Genomic DNA, 20,815 nt, shown 5'->3' on the forward strand with positions numbered 1-20,815 from the left:
GGTTTGCCCAGCTGGCAATTCAAAAGGCAGCATCTTCCAGACTGCTGGCAGAGCAAGGGTGGGAAAGGAAAAGCTCAACAACTCGAACTTTGCACGGCTCCACTGGTCTGCAGCCGAGTTCGTCTTGTATTTTGTACAATGTTAGGAGCCCATTCTGAAAGGTGGGGGGGCGGGGGGAGGATTTAGTCCTTAAATTAGGGGTTGAGAGTCCTTGCTTATCTCCCCCAGCCCCGTCGAGGGAATTCTCAATATGGTCTGAACAGCAGTCTCTGTACCCCAAAAATCACATAGGTCAGGAGCTGGCAGTGAAAAGCACATGGGGGGCTGGCGGGGGGGCGGGTGGGAGGGCGTGGGAGAGACTGAGCTTGGAGTGGGATAAATGGGATAAATAGCCCTGCCCTGAATCTCACCTCCTCTGCCTTTTCTCCCCTGCCCCCATCAGTGCTGCAGTTGTGTCAGGTAGTGGCACTGTTGAGTACATTAACCCAGAGCTGAGCATTGCAGCCACACCGAGTGCGTGTGTGTGTGTGTGTGTGTGTGTGTGCGTGTGCCTGATCATTACCATTTATTCCCCACACTTCGCCCCCTCCCCCCGCCCCCGGTGCTGCAGGACTCCGGGAGCGAGCGATAGAAACAGAGGAAAGAGAGAGACATCAGCCCCCCCAGATCTGCTTAACCAAATCGCCGCCCCTTGCAGGGAGGGTGGGGTGGGGGGGGGGGGGGGGGGGGAACCAGACCAAAAAGATAAAATAAAAGACAGAGAAAGGAAAAAATCCAGCGGGGGAGCAAAAAGCCGCCCCCAGGCGCACCCTTTCTCAGCGGGGAAGGGGATGCGGGTGTGTGTGTGTGCTGTGTGAGTGTGCGAGCACCGACTCCGGCCCCATCAGGAGAAGGGGGTGTTTTCCCTCCGCCTTCCCTTCGCCCTCCCCCGGCCCGGCGCGGGGCGGCGCGGGGGGAGCGGGGAGCGGAGCGGGGCGGGCGGCCGCAGCCCCGCAGCCCGCCGGAGCTCCGGCACCCGCTCCGGAGCCCAAGGAGAGCAGGGATAAAGGGAAGCTTCCTCGCCGCCGCCAAGCAGCCCTTGTCTCCTGGCGGGGCTTTGCTCTTTTTCTTTCTTTTCTTTTCTTTTCTTTTTTTTTTTTTCCTTTCGTTTTTTCTTTTTCTTCTTTTTTCTTCTCTCTCTCTTTTTTTTTTTTTTTTTTTTTTTTTTTTTTTTTTTTTTTATATTTTTGAAACTCCTCGCCGGGAAAAGCAAAACCGAAAACGCTTCCCCCCAACCTCGCCCCCCTGCAAAAGGCTCCCAACCAACCAACAACAACAAGCAGAGAGCAAAAGAGACCCCCCTCCAAAAAAAATTTTAAAAGAAGGAAAAGAAAAGAAAAAGCGAGAGAGCTGGAGACCAGCTCCATCGATTTCAAAACCAGGATTTTATCCAGTGCATTGAGGAGCATTTTTTTTTTTTTCGGTCTCCCTTTTTTTTAGTCCCTTCTTACCCCCTCCTCCTTTCTTTCACCCCCCGCCCCCCTATCCCCCCCCTTCTCCTCCTACCCACCCCCTTTTTTTCCTTTTCATTTTATTTTGGATCCTGCTAAAATTAGCCGGGACTGCTCTGGGTGTTGCGTGTTAATTTGATTTACTCCGGGATTCCGGCTTTCCAAGACGCCATTTTCCCCCCTTTCTCGCTCTGTCTCGCTCTATTTATCCCTCTGTATCTATCATTTATCTCTCGAGCTATCTCTCCGTCTGTCTGTCCGTCCATCTCCCTCTCCCCGGTGCCTTCCTCCTCCCCCCGCCCTCCTCCCTCTGCGCTCTGCGTGCGCTGCGCGGCCGGGCGCTCCCCTCATCCCCATCTGACAGATGAACACCGCCATGGGTTTGCCGCAACACAAGCAAAAGCACCTTTGGGGGCTGTGGCGAGGGATTGAAACCGGGATCTAAAAGAGAAGAGACAAGAAAGGGGGAAATCCGAGGAGGAGGAGGAGGAGGAAGAAAGAAGAAGAAGAGGAAGCTGCTAAGAAGCCCCCGCTGCCGTTTTGGGGATATGGGTTAGTAAATGCGGGGGGAAAAAAAAAAAAAAAAAAAGAGCAACAAAAATTCTGAGGCATCGAGGAAAGGTCTGCCTTGATGATCGGAATTGCAGGAGGGTGGTACGCCTCTCTCCTTTTCCTTCCCCCTCTGCTTTTTTATAATTTTTTCCCCCTTCTGCATGCAAAAGTTAATGTCGTTCCTTCTTTTTTTCTTTTTTTTTTTTTTTCTTTTACTGTTGTGACTTTGCAATGGCGCGGAAAAGGGCTTTATTTATTTTTTGGGAGGGGGGACTATTTCTCCTCTATGCATTGCATGCGAATCTCCCTCCTCATCCCCTCCAACCCCTTCCCTCCCCACGCTTTGTGCCTGTTTAGGGGCATGTGTGTGCGTCTGTGTGTGGTTGTCGTGGGGTGGGGGGGTACTGGTGGTGTGTGTAAGACCGTGCTACTGGGAAGGGGTTGGAATTTTTTTTAGGAGTTTCCGTAATGTATTTATTTCCCCCACCAGCACCCCCGCCTTACACCCCCTCTCCCGGCCCCCGCGTTGGTAGCCTATATGTGTTTATATGTGTAGGTGGCAGCTATGTGTGTGCCTGTGGAAATTGGGGGGGACACGACCCCCCCCCCCGCTTCGTAAATTGCAGGTTAAGTGGAGCTAGAGAGCAACACTGTAACCTTATGGGGATTTGTGTGTGTGCGCGTGTGAGTGTGAGCGCGTGTGTGCGCGGGGCTCCGCGGCCGCGCTCCTCGGGTGAACCGGGGGGCGCCGCTGCCCCGGGGTGGCCCCGGCGTGTTTTGACATTGAAAAGGACACGCAGCCCCGAAAAGCGGCGATTTGGGGGAACAACGAAGCGGGAGGACCGGGGTGCTGGGGGGGTAGTAATTAGCGAAGCGGGACACCCCCTCCCCCCTGTCCCCGCCGCCACCCCCACCGCGCTCGGGGGCTGGGTAATGGCTCTTAATAAGCCGGGGTTTGCCGCCCCCGGGACCCTGGTGGCCCCTTTTGCCCCCACGACTGGTGAAAGTGAAGTTCAGCTATGGACAGGCTGAAAAGCACCGATATTATCGGGCTGGGGGGTGGTTTGGGGAAGAGGGGGCAACACGCAGCCCTCAGCCGCGGGCCGCTATTGTCAACCCCAGCCCTGGCGCAAGGCTCCTGCCCAGCGCCGGGCATCCGCGATCGCTCTCACACTCGCACCCGCACTCACACTCACACCCCTTCCTCGCCGTGTTTCCCCGGCGGGCACCGGGAAATGGGTCCCCCGCGCCCCTCCTTGCCCCGGGTGTGAGCGTGTGTCAGTGTGAGCGAGTGTGTGTGTGTGTCCGTGTGAGCGTGTCCGTCTGTTCGCATCCCAGCATCCCACCGCCCCACCGGGCACGGCGCTCCCCGCGCTGCCCCTGCCTGCTGTATTTATGTCTCCAAAAGGCAGTTGAGAGAAGGATTTCCGATTCGTTTCCGCTTCAAATAAACGGCCCCGATAATCCCGGGCCTGACGCCTGATGCTCAAAGGGCACTTGGCCGCCGGGAGCCCAACCCTGGGAGGCGGGGGGAGACAGGGCACACTCGGCTCGGACACCCCCGGTGGGCAGGTTCCCCCCCCCGGCCTCGGGAGGGGTGATGCGAGGAGCTTCGTGCGTGAGGGACGCGCATGGGGGATGCATGGGGAGATGCGAGGGGAGTACCCACCCATTCCGGCGCCGTGGGGTGGCGGTGTCCCCGCGGCTGCCGTGAGCCGGGCTAACCCAGCCGGGCTCTGGGAGGAGTAGGACGATGGAAGGAGGAGGGTAGGGGAGTGCGGCAGGATGTTCTCCGGTATACAGAGGTGTTTCATTAGCCACCGGCCCGCGGTGGCCCTGCTCTGGGTGGGGGGGACCCGCCGTGTGTCCTTCTGTATCCGTCTGTCACACGGCAAAGGATGGAGAGGAGTGGGGAGAGGAGAGCGTAGAACCGGTCAGTGCTCCGCTGTCAGGGAGGGCATCTGAGCCTCCCGGTACGGATGGAATTCTTCCAAGAGGAAAGGGTTGCTGGCAAATCCAGTCCTGTGTGGAATATTATGGGCCCAAATGGGAACAATTACTGATTTGAAAGCCCCTGCATGCAGGACTAACTTGGTGCAGGCTTCAGAAATGGTATTATCAGGTGTATAGAGACAGGCAGTGATAGTATGAACCTGAGGAAACAAGTGGACCCTTTATTGTAGATAGCATAAAAATATCCTATCAGGGAATCATAGAATCACAGAATATTTGTTTGGAAGAGATGTTAAATCTCGTTCCAACCCCGTTTTCCCTCAAGGCATGGACACCTTCTCCTAGACCAGGTTGCTTCAAGCCCCATCCAGCCTGGCCTTGAACACTTCCAGGGATTGGACACATTTATGGGAAAGTGTGCAAGTGTGTGTTTCATGCACAGCTTTCTGCACTTCCTCAGCCTTTGCTGAGATTATGACCCTCATCAGAAGCTCCTTCCACTCAAAGGTGAAACTTTTTTCATCTCCATTTTTTTTTTAGCTAGCTGAAAGGAGAAAAAAAAACCCATCCACACAATGGACTTGTACTTTAATCTGTGCTCTTAGCTCAGAAGGGTTATGTAAAAATGGGGGGGGGGAAAGAAAAGCAGAAACAGTCAGTGAATGGAGACTTCTCTTCCATCTCTTATTGGCTTTAACTTTTTTTTTTTTTCTAAACTTCTCAGACTCAAAGTTTTAATTGAAACCAGAAGTCTATTGAGAAGTAACTGAGCCAAGAAAACCTCTGTTTTCTCTGCAACTAGGGATGGGGAATAAATAATTTTTAGCTGATGTTATTTCTAGTCGTTTGTGCTTTTTGATTCCTGCCAAAAAGCCCAGCACAGATTATTAACACATTATCATTTTAGGAGGATGCACTTTTTGAAATGCTATAAAATGGTGTGTTAGGTTTGTGCAGAGCCATAAACTATGCTGGTTGTTGGCAAACAAAAGAAACAGTGGCCATGATTTATTAGTAATAATGATCATAACTGAGCTATTTAGCTTGACTTGATGTATACTGGTTTCTCTACTGACGTTGCTCTGTATTGTTTTCAATAATGTACTTTGATAAGTTGGGAACTGTTCTTGTTTAACAACTGCTATCGCTGTGTGTTTAATTAAGCCAAGGAATTAAATGGTCAAAAATGTCCAACCATAATTCTTTGGCTTCAGATGCTGCTTAATCTCCTCTTCTGCTCTCTTTTGACCCATCCTTTGAGCTCCTTTTCCCCACCACACACATCTCTTAGGTGCAAGTGCCAATTTACCAACAGGACTCTTGTTTTCCATTACCAGATTTGCCTAATCCCAGTTTCAGTGACTTTTTTTTCCCTCTCAGTAGGGTTCAATTGCTCACACATAATCTTTCCCTTCTGTTTTCTTTCCCCTTTGGACAACACCCTCCAGGATTGAAAAACTCTTGCCTTCTGCCCTGAGACTTGCAATTACACAGCAATTTTGACTCTTGACCCAAGTAGTAGCAAGAAAGGCTATTGTCTAATGAACCACGTAAAAACAGTTCTGGGATCCAACAGATTGCTGTGATGGAAATGAAAGCTGTCCCACTGAACTGATGACTGATTTGTTTAACCATATGCCTACGCGGTTTTCCTTGCTCCCCATTAACTACCCATCTCTGGAGTATCTGTGATCTGTGGGTCTGAGACAATGCTGAAAGGCAGAATTAATAACTGGCAAAATGTGTCCCATGAAGCATGGAGGGACAGAGTTTAAGCTGTGTTCAGAAAACGCAGCACCATTTTTGCCTACCATAGCATGTAGGCACGCAGGGTTTTAGATTTGTAAGTACTGTGATTAATTATGCTTCTGCTGATAAGACAAGGGCAGCAAATGTGTGTAAAAATCATAGAATCAGAGAGCAATTTGCGTGGGAAGGGACCTTAAACCTCATCTCATTCCACCCCGTGCCATGGGCAGGGACAACTTCCACTATCCCAGGTTGCTCCAAGCCCCGTCCAACCTGGCCTTGGGCACTTCCAGGGATCCAGGGGCAGCCACAGCTTCTCTGGGCAAGCTGTGCCAGGGCCTCACCACCCTCACAGGGAGGAACATACTTCTAATATAGGTGACCTATAAAATAATATGTGGTCAGAGGAAATCCGTGGTAAGGTTTAGCCTCATTGCTGAGAAGTCCAGGAAATCTCAGTGCGGCATCCATCCAAAATTTAGATCTAGTCCAAAGCAAGAAAGGTGAGACTCTGTGGGAGAACCTTAGTGGAGAAGGTTCTCAGTGTTTTGCTGCAGGGCTTGTGGTTTCTACTGGGACTGGTTTTGCTGCTACTGTAGGTTCTGTTCTCATTACTTTCTCTCTTTCCAGCTTGATAAAAAAGAGTTTTCTTTCCCGTTATTCTTGCTGAGGAAATAAAATCACTTACGCTTTTAGGAAATTGTCACCTTGATTAAAGATGGACTTTAAAATCCCTCAATTCTGTGTTTGAGCCTGGGGGGAATGTCAGATCTGAAAGTGATTTCCAAACTTTTGACATTGGGACTCCTTTTTCCTGCTGATACAGACATGAAATCGGTTTGCAAGTGTATGTGGTTAGCAACACCTGGAGACTGTTTCTTTCTCCTCCCAATGCGAAGGCTTCACCTGATGTGCTTTCAAAAGCTCATTGCATTTTTGGATCTGCTTAGAGGTCTGCTGTTTGCTGGGACCAAGCAGAGCTCTGCAACAGGCAACTGGATTCTGAATTCACATTAATTGATCGTAAAGAGTGCAAAGTTAAGGGAGTGCAAAGTTAAGGGAATAAACAGCTGGGGGAATAAAGGAAGACAAAATAATTTCTTAAATTGAATAAAAGCAGTCAGAGAATAATACAGCTTATCTTTCAGAGCTGAGGAAATGAGTGAAGGAAGTAGCTAATTTCTGTTTATCAGCTCTTGAGAGAGAGCAGAGTTAGGAGCTATTTTGCCCTTGTGGAGCTGGATTTACTTTGGAGGAGAGATTGTCCAAATACAATGGTGAGCTTTTAAGTAAGGTTTGGGACAACTGAGTATGAAAAGAAATCTTCGGACATTTCATTTAGGGTTTTATTGTCTTTCATGTCTCTCCAAAAGACCAAATAGAAACTTGGAAGAAGAATGTGTGACCAAAGAGGAAGGTGGCCAGGGAAGTACTCTGGGAATACAGACCCTGGTGCTGCTCACAGATCTCTGGGTCAGGTTTACTCTTGCTTAAGAGTAGGCACAGTGGGCCTTGTGTACTTGTCCATCCAGCTCAAGGGTTTTTCAGGGAAAATAGAAGTTGTGCAGGTGGTGAGGGTGAGCCTGAGTTATCTTTGCTGTGTAGGGCTGCTGAGTCTAATGCACTCTTTTGAAAGTGAGCACAATGTGTGGAAAAGCCATGCAAGAAGAGACCAATTTCCATGCAAACATGAGGTCAGAAGGTGGTGGCAAGGCTCTGACCTTTCCTGGTGAGCACCAGAGCATGAGGTGGCCCAAGGTTTGGCTCCGCAGTATACGGGGAGGAGCTGGGATTGTGGCTAAATACTGCTGTGGGGTGACTTATTCAGCTCCTCAGTGCCTCTGAAGGAGTGAATTCCTGTTTCCGTAAGGGTTGCTGCGCAGTCCTGGGCAGATAAGGGCTCTGTGAGGATGGCAGCAATGAGAGCAAAGTTTCCTCTACTGTAGTATGATATAACCTGTAACAGTGCTTGGGAAAGCTTTTCAGAAGAATGTGTGGTAGGCAAGTAAGGAGTAACCCAGGACTCACTCAAATACCTCAATATTAAAGATGGGTTAAAGATCGGAAGCCTGAGGTTTTAAGCTACTTTGAAATTTTTGTTAGCCTTAACCTTTAAAACTGATATATATATGTATACAATGAATCACTCTCTTTCTGTCCTGGCATTTTAGCAGATGGAGAAGCCAGTTTTAAGATGGAAGGGAGAAAATGATGATACTCAAACCAGAGGTCAAGCTGCAAGGCGTTACAGGCACGTCTTCCCTCCATATGAATCCACATATCCTGAATGTCCCACTTATGTGATTTCTAAGACTTGGACACTGGCCTAACTTCCCTCTGTGTTTCCAGACCCAGCATATTCTGGAGTGATGCTGTGATCCATGCCTACCTCTCCTCGAGACTTCCTAAATACTTGGCTTTGGAGAATGCAGTGGGGTTTCCTCTGAAACTCCTGTGAAATCCTATTAGTTTCCTAGACACAGAAATCCTTCCTGTAGCATTTTTTCGTCTTTTTTTTTTTCTTTTTTTTCTCTTTGTTTTTTTTTTTTTTTTCCTGTCTAAAGCCTTCATATGGAGCTCTATAATGGGGATTCAATAGAATTCTGTAAGGGGAATCGTTCTCTGCTGAATTCCTCAGTTCTTTTTCAGAAGGGATCAGGGACACAAAGCTTAACTGGGGGAGTTCAGTAAGTGTTCAAACAGTATTGTACACATGTAAAGTGTTGTAGCAGGTATCTGGGCAAAGTGTTATTATACATGTCCATTGTTCCTAAGGTTGCAAATCAGTTTAAAATATTAACCCATACGTTCACATCCTTGTAATTTCCACAAATCTTTACCTAATGGGTTGAAAAATGTCATGCTTTCCCTCTGCTTTATGACAGTGTTCTTCCTGAGAAGCTGAGTAAGTCTCTCCAGCAATCAGTTTTTTTCAATTTATTCACAAAAAGTGAGAGTGGAAAGAGGAAACACTTTCCCTTTTTGAATTATTCTAACTACATGCTTTTGAAGAGGACAGCAGTCTCTATCTTATGGATATAGGGCTTCTTGATGGCCTCTGCAATCATTTGGTCTTTCAGTGAGATAAAATTTGGAGGCCATGCTTTCTGATGCCACGGCAGATTAGAGCATAGACATCCTGAAGTCAATGATATTCTTGTAGTCTGTTTGCTTAAATAGAAGAGCAATGTCCCAACAAATCCCACTGGATAGGAGTCATAAATGACATTTTTTTAGAGGTGTTGGTTACATTAGATTAGAGTTCTACGTCATAGGAGATACTCACAGGACCATGAGTCCTGCTCCACCACATCTATCACCAGCATTGAAGAAACATCTTCTCTTAAAACATGCTGTCTTCTAGGTGTGACTTTCAGGACAGAACATTTTCTTCACCCTTAGCTCAGCAAATAGACCTCCCAAGGCCCTTAAATGAAAACCTTTGAAAAAGGAGCAGTGTGAGCAACAATTAAAATAACAATAAGCTGCATCATGGTCCTAGGTAGGAACTGGGAACTTATTCAAACCCACACCCCTCTCCAGCTGGGGAGCAGCAGTACCAACACCTCAGTTCAGGGTTCTCTTGACCCATCAGAGCCCACAGACCAAACTTTGCTTGTTTGGGATCTAAGTGAAGGATTCAGATTAAGAGACTGCAATCCATAGGTCATTGATGAAGAGAGGTGGCACCCATGACTGACTTGACTTTGGATTCCCCCCAAATGTCAATCCCATCCCAACCTTTAACATCCTCATGGAGTCAGTGGTGTTACAAGTATTACCAATGTGAGGAAATGGCCTCAAGTTGCTCCAGAGGAGGTTTAGATTAGATAGCGGGAATAAATTGTTTCCTGGAGGGTTGGTCAGGCATCACAACAGGCCACCCAAGGAAGTGTTAGAATCATCATGCTTGAAGTGCTCAAAAAAATGTGTGGCTGTGGCACTTGGGGACATGGGGTGGCCTTGGCAGTGCTGGGGGAATGGTTGGAGTCCATGATCTTAAAAGGCTTTTCCAACCTTAATGATTCTATGATTCTAAGGGAGTAACAGTCCAAAGTCCTGGTCCCGCTTCAATAGGGATTCGAGTGGTGAATCTGGGGCTCCTGACCCTCTCTGCTGCCTTGGAGGGAGCCCGATGTGTGCAAAGAGCACAGTGAAGTAATTGAGCTGGAGAGGCCTTTCAGGCGTGCGGATACTCAGCAGGCTTTTAACTCCTTCTGACTCAACTTCACCCAGCACTTCTGTAACCACTTCCTCTTCAGCCCCACCAGCATGCTCCCAGCTAATGTTTTTGTGCCTCTTGATATCACTGTCCCAGCACTGTGGGCTGCTCTTTGTCCCATGTGCATCCAGCTGCATCCACTTGTGTCCTGTGCTGCTTTTGCCTCGTGATTTTTCTTCTTCTTGTTCTATCCATGAGGCCTTAAGGGAATTTCTTGTATTGCTGGCCCCAGCACTCTCATTCCCCAAAACACTGATGTACTCTGCAGGACAAAGCAGCCCCAATTCCTTCCTCTAAATACCCCCAAATTATTGCTATTCTTCTTGTATGCCCTTTAGACACCTTGTTTTCTCACGGTCTCCCTTTGACACTGGGGATGCTCGGTGTATTACACAGCACCAAGCAAGACACTGCTGCTTACTCAGCATGGAAACGCACAGTGCCGTCCTGGATGGACAAAATCCAACCTTTCCTACTCCCAGCATCATTTGAAGCATGCAGAATGGAATAACATGGGATGTGTTTTTTGCACAGGCTCCAGACTGGGCACGGGACAAACCCTGGATGGAAGCCTTTTAGGTCCTCCTTGTGCCATCATTTATGGCTCTGAGGAATGGATGCTGAGCCAAGACATGGTTCATTCCCAATCAGATTTGTTGTTAGATTTTATTTATTTCTTTATTTTTCCCAAAGGAAGAGGAAGCTGGTCTATTTGGCACATGTGCAAGCAAAAATGAAATAACGGAGAAGGGAAAAAATAAAAGGTGAAAGAAGGAGTCCCGTGGCAGCAGCAGTAAATAAAAACAAAACTCTCATTAATGATTTATAAAGAGAAATAATTTTTCCACACATTTCATGGTGCAGGGGGAAATGTTTGATCTGAGGGAGAAGAAGAGATTATTGCCCTGACATGACGGTGTTAGAAGGAGGCGACTGTGTATGATGGCAGCTGTCCAAGAGCAGAGTCAATCTAGGAAAGTTTGGTAACACAGATGATGGAATTGTGGAGGGTTTTGCTTTCTGTGGCTGATCTCTGTGCCAATAACCTTTCCCTAAATATCCATAAAACTTTCCATTTGTAGCCTGGAGTAGCTGCCGCTACCTCCAGGATGGTGTGCTTGGCAAGAGCTGGCTGGAACGGAGTAAGTATTTAAGTCCTCTTCTGTGCACATTGACACTTCCTCCCAAAGAGTTTTATAGCTGTTGTTAATGGAATAAGTTTTATCCTTGCAGTGGCACATACTGGTGCATCCAGCAGAGTGCTTGGGGTGGTCTCTTGTGTCATCCCAGGAGTCACCTCTGTACACCACGCTGAGAGTGATGATGATTGGTCTGGGAGCTCAGCAACCTGGTGTTGACCTGACTTAGGCAAATCTACCGGCTTGGTTTTTTGTGTTGTAATGAGCTGAGGAGCAGCTGGCATCTCTTTCTGCTTATCAGTGTCCTGGAGGCCTGATCTTCACAAGGAAAATGGGCAAAAACCACACGCCAGCTCTTGATGTCATTAGGATTAAATGCTAGACCTTGATTTCCTAGAGAAGTTGTGAATGCCTGGAAGTATTCCAGGTCAGGTTGGATGGGGCTTGGAGCAACCTGGTTGGTCTAGCGTAAGGTGTCCCTGCCCATGGCAGGGGGTTGGAAAAAGATGGTCCTTAAGGTGTCTTTCAACACAAACCAAATTTTTGTTGTCTGCCACAGAGGGAACAAGTGGGAGGAGTTTGATCATTTTGGAGACCAGAAGTCTCTGTGAGGAGGTATTCACAAGTCTGATGACTGCACTCCCTTTCCCAACACTGTGATACAGCTTTAGGTTATGACTGAGTAAGTTTACAAAACCTTGGTAGAGTTCTCAGGCAGGAGCTTGTAAAAGTCCTTGGGCAGCATGATGGGTACCTCTCCTCCTCCTGCAGATTGGTGGTTTGCTACACTGGTGGTTGCCACAGCTGTACCTTGGGCAGTGTTGCTTTTATTGTCCTTGTGATTTATGGCCGTGTCAGTTGTTTAATCATTCAGTTGGCCCTCCTGCAAGCCCTGTATGATAGTTAGTTACTTACATAGAAAGGTGACTATCTGATCTAATTATAAAGTCTCAAACCTAATTATAGAGTCAGATATGATTCCATAATCTACTCTAAATGTGTCTATGTTGAGAAGACAGATATGTGTGTGTGTAATGTGCACACTTACATGCCTCTGTAATTACAGATGTTCTTGGATTTTCATTTATTTCTGCCCCTTTGTCTTGGGGAGGATGCTTGCAGCTTCATCTGGCTGTGACAGATATTTGGTTTACCATGTATTTTCCCTCCAGTGTGGCCTTTCCTAGCTCTCTTTGCCAGGCTTGCACACACTGAGGCAGAGCCGTCAGTCAGTGCTGCTCAGGAGGTGCAGAGGGATGGTAGCCCTTGGACTCAGCACAGTCTGATGGAAGCAAGTGAAGATTACATTTCTGGCAACTGCCATTAGCTCTTGCTCCTTGTTTTCATGTGGATAACCTGCATCTGGGACAGCTTTCATCCTGTCCTTTTGTACAAAGTCCTCACATAATCCATGCAAAATCAGAGGTAAATCTGGAAGGATTGGAACAAAAGCAGATTTGGAAGTAGGGGGACCATGCAAAGAGGAATCACATTTCTTCTTCTAATTCACCCTATTAATGAATTACATACCTTAGTTAGATGGACACAAGGCAGGTGACAGGGAGAGGGTGTTTCCTACGTGATCCATAATGTGGACAGAAAATAACTGCCACAGTCATTATTTGAGCTCCCTGCCAAAGCTGGGTTGCTCTTTCAGAGTATCATGGCTTCAGGAAGTACATGAGGCTGTGGTCCAAAGCTGCCATAAATCTAGCTCCAGGGCTCTGAGCAGTGGATTAAATACACTACTGGTACATGACACTGATCCAGTATAAACTCACACTGGTTCAAATTTGCTCAAAAAAAAAAAAAAGCAGTTATTTAATTTTATCCCAGAAGACTTTGTATTTTATCATTTTATGTCACTTTTCTGCACCACACTGGCTTTATGGCTTACAAGTTTTCCCATCGTCTGGAACTGGATTTATGTCATCACAATGAAAATTTTAAGCTTCATATTGTGTGCTTTTCCATTCCACAGAAGTGTGATCAGATGCCTGTTCCTGATCAGCATCAAAGTCATGCTGCTGGCTATCTGGCAGTGCATGGACAGAGACCACAACCAAGCATGAATTTCCAATATTTTTCTTTTGCAAAACAATAGTGAAGAAATAGGGTGGGGCATTTTTGTACTCCAGTATGGGTTAACTGGGTTCAGTGCAGCTTGTCACATGCTGGGATGTTGGGTTTTTAAGACCCATGATGAATTCTGAAGTTTTGTAGACACTGCACGTTTCTGACCAAAACTTGCTCTTGGCTGTAACATGTGCTGTCCATTGGCCTCTGGCACAGAGGCAGCTGCATTTCCACAGTGCCATAAATGACCATGGAAGCAACCTGGGAGTCTTTGGAGTGAAAGGTGATATCTCATCATTAAACACTGCTGTACAGTGCTTTGTGGTGAATGATTTCAGAGGGATGGAAAGTAAAGAGGGTTCCAGGAATCCTGATATTTTGCAGAGATTGTACAGTGCTTTGTGGTGAATGATTTCAGAGGGATGGAAAGTAAAGAGGGTTCCAGGAATCCTGATATTTTGTAGAGATTAGAGATTTAACGCAATGTCCCATGGAAGAGTGCAAGAATCAAAGGCAACACAATAGACACAGAGTCTGAAAAGTTGTGACCTCTGCTTTGCATTCCCTATGAGCCTCAGACTTGTGCCTTAGTTTCCCCTTATTTGAACCTGTTCAGCAGACATTTTTTTCTTTTTCACCCATTCACTTTGGATTCTATGAACGATATTAAAGCGGTCTTAGTAGTTACAGCGGTATTAGTGTAGAAGGGATTTCGGCAGCACCTCTTAAAATCGCTCCCAAATCCCTGCTGGTGTCCCTAGTGCTTGAGCAGTTCAGAGGAACAGCAGAAACACCAGGCAGCTGAACCTGCCTTGCTTGCATGTGTCAAAACTGTGTTTGCTTGCTACTAATGTGTATCACATTTAGTTTAGTATCACAGAATCACAGAACCACTAAGGTTGGAAAAGACCTCCAAGATTATTGAGTCCAAGCTTAAGGCAAAAGCCATGCCAAGTATTATGTTCACTTTCATTTCACAGAGAATCCCAAACAGGGGAATTTCTCCTCCCTCCGATTGGCTCTCACTTCTGTTTTTGTCCTCTGCAAATTTTCACTTTAATCACTTTATAGCCCTGGCATCTGAATACTTACAAGCACCAGGTTGCCTGAGGCAGGAGAAGGGAGAGTATTCAGAAACCATAATAGGAGACATCCAGTATGACCCAAAGGAAGGTCTTGTACTTAAAGGCCTTTTCCTCCAGAACAGGTGCTCAGAGGAGCTGATAAGAAACGTGAGCACTGGCAACAAGGCTGAGGAAGCAGGCGTTTGATTATTTCTCAGTACTTATCAGAGGAAGCATGAATCTCTCCCTAATTAAGAGCTAATGCCAACTTCTGTGAAATTTATTGTCATTCACCTGTGAATTATCCTCCTCAAATTTAACTTGACTGCAGGAAACCTGCTAGTAATAACACTTTCCCTTGTGAGCTTAATTTGGATGGTAAAATGCCTCTGTAGCTGCTCATTGAATGGGACTTGATGCTGGGTGAGCATTGGAGGCTTGGAAGGGCAGCTTGGGTCAGCACTTAGAAGTTTAGACAGACCTCATGTCCTGGGTATTAAAAATAGAAATGGAGCTCTTCCAGCAACAGGATAAGGAGGAATGGCTTTAAACCAACAGAGAGTTGGTTTAAATTGGATATTGGGAAGAATGTATGTTGATATTGAGGGTGGTGAGGCCCTGGCACAGGTTGTCCGGAGAAGGTGTGGCTGTCCCATCCCTGGAAGTGTTCAAGGCAAGGTTGAACGCCCCTTGGAGAAACCTGGGATAGTGAAAGGTGTCCCTGCCCATAGCAGGAGGTGGAATTGGATGAGCTTTAGCATCCCTTCCAACGCAAACCATTCCATGACTCTGTGATTCTCCTTACAGGCGCTCTGGAGAGGGGAGGTTTCCAGTAGAGGTTACATGTTCAGAGGCCTGAAGTGAGGTTTCTAATTAGTCAAAGTACAGGTAGCCTGCCCAAACTAGAAAGACGGGTATGATGTCCCTGCACCCAAGTCATTTAACTATTAACCCTGAAGGAGAGTAAGGAGATATCTAAAACAATGACCCAGTTAATTCTGGGTGCAGCATTTGAGTGAAGGGTTATTTGTTGCTACCTGTGGGTCTGGTGATATCATCTGCAGACTCTTGGCAGAACAGGAGGCTAATATTTTTAAGTTGGGTTTAAGGTGGATTTGGCATGAATTTGTCTGACATGGCTGTAATGCAATGACTTTATTTATCTGTTGCTTGTTTATGCCGACCTGGAGGCACACGGCCAAGCAGGGATGAGTGTTTGGACATTATGACCCAGCGTTTGAGTCCAAGACCCACAACCAGACTTTGGAGCAGAAACCTGGCTTTTTATTCACCCTCCATAAAACATTACCCAGTGGCTCAAAACCTGAAAGACTCTTCCTGTCCTGGAGTCGTGAGCTGCATTTAAGCTCCCGTTCAGTTGAGGGTCCCAAGAGGGCTGGTTCATTATGGTAGTGGCAGTGGTCGCTTCCTTGCACCCTTGGTGCTTGCAGGCTCATCCTGCTGAGCTGCTACAGAGCCTGCTCTTTGCAGCCAGCAGCGAGAGAGGTTAAAAGCCTGTGGGCGGAGGCCAGCACAGAGTGCCCATTGTACATGCGTGCATACCAGAGCGGTAACTCCCTGGAATGCTGCACCACCGAGCTTTTACCACCTTGTGTTTGTGCTGCAGCCCAGCAGAGTGTGTACATTGTGTCCCTCTCCACGTACATTAACAATGCAAAATGGCAGATAAAAAAGAGGGCTCTTTTTTTTTTCTTTTTCTTGATTGGGCCGGTTGGAAGAGGAAGGTGTCTCTGACTCCCATCACCTTCACAGGCACAAGGAGAGGCAAGGTGCAAAGTCAGTCAATTAGGTGGAGCAGCTCCTCCCAACTGGGTGGCTTTCACGTACTAATTGTGTTAGTAATTAGCAACTACCACACGGTTTGGGTTCAAAACAATGTAAGGGCATTAACTGACCCACCCTACAATGGGTTTGAAGGATGTAAGTGTGATCCTTGTTTCCCAGGGGTGAAATGGAGAGACTGGCTGACCATAGGGTGAGTCAGGGTAGGCCTGCAGGAGACCTTGGGTCTGTTAATTACTCAAGATCATCTCAAATGAGACTAGTGACACCAGCTCTGGGAAATTAGTCTCTCCACTATTGCCAGGAGATGTGCAAATTAAGAGTTTTTGTGGTGTATTTCTGTCTCCTGTGAGTTACAGAAACCATCCCTAAGGCCAGATGGCAATTCAGGCTCCAAGTTGTTTCTCTCCCTTTTTTTTTTTTCTTTCTTTTTTTTCTTTCTGCTTGGGTTGTCAGCTTGTGCTATTTATGGGAAGTTTATTTGAACTTGTGTCTTCTGGGACCTGGGTGGAGGTTCCCTAGTGATTTCATGGAGCTCTAGGATGCTTAGGACTTTCCACTTGTAGACATACATGCCCAGGTCAGACAAGTGACACATGGTCACACTCCAGTGCAAATGTGGATCTACAACTAATAAAAGGCTCTTGTTATTACTTCTTGTTGAATTTCAAGCTCCTGCAAGGTACCTTTAAAAAGCAAAAATAAGCCAGTGGTACAAGGACAAGTGTTTTTTCTGGGTGAGCAGTGCTTTAGAGTAGTGTATACTGGCACTGCTGTGCTGATTTGGTGATAGGCAGCAAGATAATTTTGGGGTTTTTTCTTTATGGTATATCGCTGCCAAGAATGACCTGGCTGTGCTCAGATCTTGATGGCAGTTGGTCAAGTGCAGCTGAGCTAATCCAGCAGGGAGCTACTCCTGGTACAACCTCTGTCTCAATTGAACATTCACAGCTTCTCCCTTTAGCTGAGATTTTGTAAGGTACCAAGTAGGAGTGTTTCTACCTCAAAGGGTTCCATCTCTGATGTTCTAAAGGAAGATAAAACTTGCAAGGTTGAGAGCACAGTCTGTGCATCATCCAGCCCCAGGCTTCACCACAGAGCAGTGGTACCCAGGGGCATCAGGAACTCTGGAAAACCTTGAGTTTAGCTTTCCTCCACACACCTCAATAGTTGGGACACTGACATGCCCTGCAAGAAGCCCAGGTGGATGCTCCTGCAATTCCAGCATCCCATAGAGCACCTTGGACTGCAGTTGGTCTGTAATGAATTATTCATCCAAAGCAGGATTCCCCTCAGAATAGCTGGCAGCCAAGGGCATGTCTCTCTCATACCTGGGAAGTGAGAAAACAGAGAGTTTGAAACTCTGATGCTGATTCAGAGGGCAGCACCACGTTTTCTGTGCTCTGATCACTGGGTTGTTGTTTAACCCATGGCAAGTGTCTGAGTTTACTTTTTTCCCCTCTGGAAACCTTGTGACAGTGAGCACGTTGAGGTAATGAGGAGCTTCATGGGTGTGGAGAGCTGGCTGTCCTCTCGTTCATTGCATAAGTCGGGTTGAAGATGTTTGCATTTAGACAACACTTTGGATGTGTTTTTTTAAATATATATTCATTGTCATCAATTTAACAATACACATGGCTATTGTTCCTTGCTTTGTGATTTCAGATCCAGCCCTTGGAAGTGCTGGTCAGCTTTGGTTCCCATTGTGCTTCAAGGAAAGCCCTTGAGATGCTGCAGGGGAAGCCTGAGTGTGCCCTGTGCCCTGTTTCAGTCATCTCCACACTCATTTGATATATGTGTGTGTGTGTATACGTGCTAACTTCCTCTTTATTTTTTCCTTTCTTTTGACAGTGGCACATTTGGTCTCTTCTGAGCATCTTGCAGCCTCTGGGTGACCAGGACATTGAATTTGGTGGACAGTTGCCATTCACTCCCTGGGATCATATCTGCCCTTGCTCCCCTCATCCCCTCCTGTACTCCCCTTCCCTCCGACCAAACTCCAGGACGTTGTGGTATTGCTATGGAGCCCAGAGAGACTTTGAGCAGCTCCCGGCAAAGGGGGGGTGAGGCAGACTTTCTGCCAGCTGCTGTCACCTCCACGAAGCCTTCGCCTGTCTCGGGCTGCACAGGGGAGACGATGCTGCCTTCATCAGGTGCGGGGAAAGGGATCCCGGTGAGCAGTGAGAGGCTGGAGCCTGAGGAAGAGGATGAGCTCGGGTCCGGAAGAGATGTGGATTCTACTTCCAATGCAGACAGTGAGAAATGGGTGGCAGGAGATGGCCTGGAGGAGCAGGAGTTTTCCATCAAGGAGGCTAACTTCACAGAGGGGAGTTTAAAACTAAAGATCCAGACCACCAAGAGAGCGAAGAAGCCCCCAAAGAACTTGGAGAACTATATTTGCCCTCCTGAGATCAAAATCACCATCAAGCAGTCTGGGGAACAGAAGCTTTCCAGAACTGGGAAAAATAGCAAAACAGCTAAAGAGGAGGACAGATCACACTCCAAAAAGAAGGTAGGTTCTGTTCTTTCACATATTTCTAGTTTCTCCCAGAAGCAGAGGGAGCAAGGAGGAAAAAAATCTCCTCAAACAATTTGTGTCCAAGGCATAACCTTTGCAAGATTTGGCCTTGCAGGAGCGCAGGGCAAGGACCATCCTGCACTGCCACATATGCATCGGGAATGATCTTGAGCTATCCTTCAGATGAGCCAGTTCAGAAGAGATCAAAAGTTCAACCAGGCCTCTTCTATTTTTGTATGTAATTGAGTTTTGAGATTAATGATTACATGACTGAGAAATGAAGGAGCCCACTTCTAAACTGCTTTGTGCCTGAGCACTAATGCTCAAGCCTTTTGGCAGTTAAAGCATTCAACTGCATTTTTAAAATAGAGGTATGTGCACGGTGAACAATTGAATTCATTCCTGTATTCTGGGTGATGGGCTCCATTATTCTTGATTACAGCATTGTGTGAGTAGTGCTATAGTTATGCTACAGAAAATACTTCCATTATAAGTCTCATTTTCTTCCAGATGCATATCATTTTCTTGAAATATCCTTCTGCAGAGAAATTTTTGGTACTTAAATCTGGGTAAAAATTGAACTTTTTTTTTTATTTTTTCACTTATTCAAGGATGAGAAAAGAAAGAAAGAAAATCCTTTCTTTGTATGAGCTGTTTTCAGGAGCAGCCTTTTGATTTGCTCTGGCTTGATTTTTCTGTAGTGTTGCCTACACTTAGTACACAGACCAAATTTAGTTTGAGTGTATTAAGCAGTGCTGGTGGGGACCCAAATTGTTGGGTTAGTGGTATTTTCTGTCCTAGGCATTAACCAAGTAGTTTTGGTCAGGTTACAGTACAAATACTTCACCTCTTCCTCCTTAGTAGCACATGGGCTTCATGAGTTCAGACAGGAACACAGACTTGATAAAAGATGCACAAATGTCTCCAAAACCTGGAGAAATTAATCTCAGATTTAGGCTGTCAGTGATTAGGGTTTGGTTTTCCTCTTCATGCAGCTTTGATCCCTCTTCTCCCATACCTTACAGATGTGATGGGTACTCAAAGGGCAATGTGAAGTCTTGAGGAGGCTAATTGTCACCACCTCTTCCTGGAGAAATCCTCCTCAGCAGACTGACTGAGACCAAAATTTTCATAACTCAAAATCACTTTTTTAAGCATCGACATTTCCCACTGACTCAAGGCAGAGCCCGGGGAGATTAACATCACTCAGTCTTAGAGTACTTTTCTTACAAGCTGAACTTGAAAACAAACCAAAAAATCCCCAAATGAAGGGGATTTTTTTTTCTCAGAATCTTCTAAATGGTGTAGTGTATGGGCATGAAAGAAGTAGCTCTTTTTAACACAGCAGAGGTTTGGCCCGATAACACTTTGAGAAGAGATTTTCCCACCTACTGAAAAGGATGGGCTGCCTTCTTAGCACTAAGCAATGTCTAATTTCCACTTTCCTGTCCTCCCTGAATGCTTGTAGAGGTCTCAGGGGAAACAGCGGTTTTATGAGACTGTGCTCAGTGACAGCAAAAGTGTCACAAGCAATCCTTCCCTGGCCATGTAAAGAGAAAAAAAGAACTGCAAACCACTGCCTACTGTTCATGGACTGAGGAAAATATGACTGAAATAGAAATCAGAGCCTTCATTTGTCTTTATCACCCAGTCAGATGGGCATGGAAGGTGTGTTCTGTGTGGTCATCCAAAGAGGTTGAATAAATAAAGCTAAGCATAAGGAAGTTATGTGCAAAAAAACCCTAAACAAAAACCAAACAAACCCAGTGTGAACAATAGCTAAAAAAGCACCTTGTAGCATGGTTATGCTCAGGGTGATGACCTTAATTGCAGGAGGATAAGGAGTTTGAAAGAAATAGATCACTGCTCAGACGCGGCTGCATCCAGCTTGCACCTGTGCTGTGAGGTCGGAGCAGGCTGGGGCTGTGTTCACACACACCCTGAGCTCAGGCTGGGAGCGCTTTGGGTCAACACTGGTCTAATCTGGCCATTAAAACAAACAAAAAAACCTCACCACCCAGCAGGTGGATGCTCTGAGCAGATGGGGAGAGGGCTGCTGCCCCGGTGCACCATTAGCATAACACCCAACGGCTGCCACGCGGCAGCTGCTGAGCCGCAGCTGTGGCAGAGATGTCCCCAGCAGGGGTCTGGAAGACCCCAGTACTGTGATCTCGAGGGGTGTGATGCCTGGAGACCTACAGCCTGCATCACCAGCCTGGGGAATAACCTGCATCCCTGCAGCTGGGGCA

At 46.8% G+C, this 20,815-nt stretch overlaps 1 protein-coding gene across 3 annotated transcripts in view; it reads left to right on the forward strand.

Annotated features, from left to right (window-relative positions):
- The first annotated feature begins 980 nt into the window (after positions 1 to 980).
- Positions 981 to 20,815, forward strand: part of SETBP1 (SET binding protein 1) — a 270,491-nt gene continuing 250,656 nt past the window's right edge. For 2 of the 3 annotated variants that reach the window (XM_048291089.1, XM_048291091.1), the window contains exons 1-2: positions 983 to 2,042; positions 17,900 to 18,560. In XM_048291089.1, the coding sequence (XP_048147046.1) occupies positions 18,069 to 18,560 (492 nt within the window). In that variant the 5' untranslated portion in view covers positions 983 to 2,042; positions 17,900 to 18,068. Of the gene's footprint in view, positions 2,043 to 17,899; positions 18,561 to 20,815 lie in introns of all 3 variants that reach the window. The other variant, XM_048291092.1, reaches the window with a different exon arrangement.

Source organism: Corvus hawaiiensis, chromosome Z (assembly GCF_020740725.1).
Source record: "Corvus hawaiiensis isolate bCorHaw1 chromosome Z, bCorHaw1.pri.cur, whole genome shotgun sequence".
Classification (NCBI taxonomy): domain Eukaryota; kingdom Metazoa; phylum Chordata; class Aves; order Passeriformes; family Corvidae; genus Corvus; species Corvus hawaiiensis.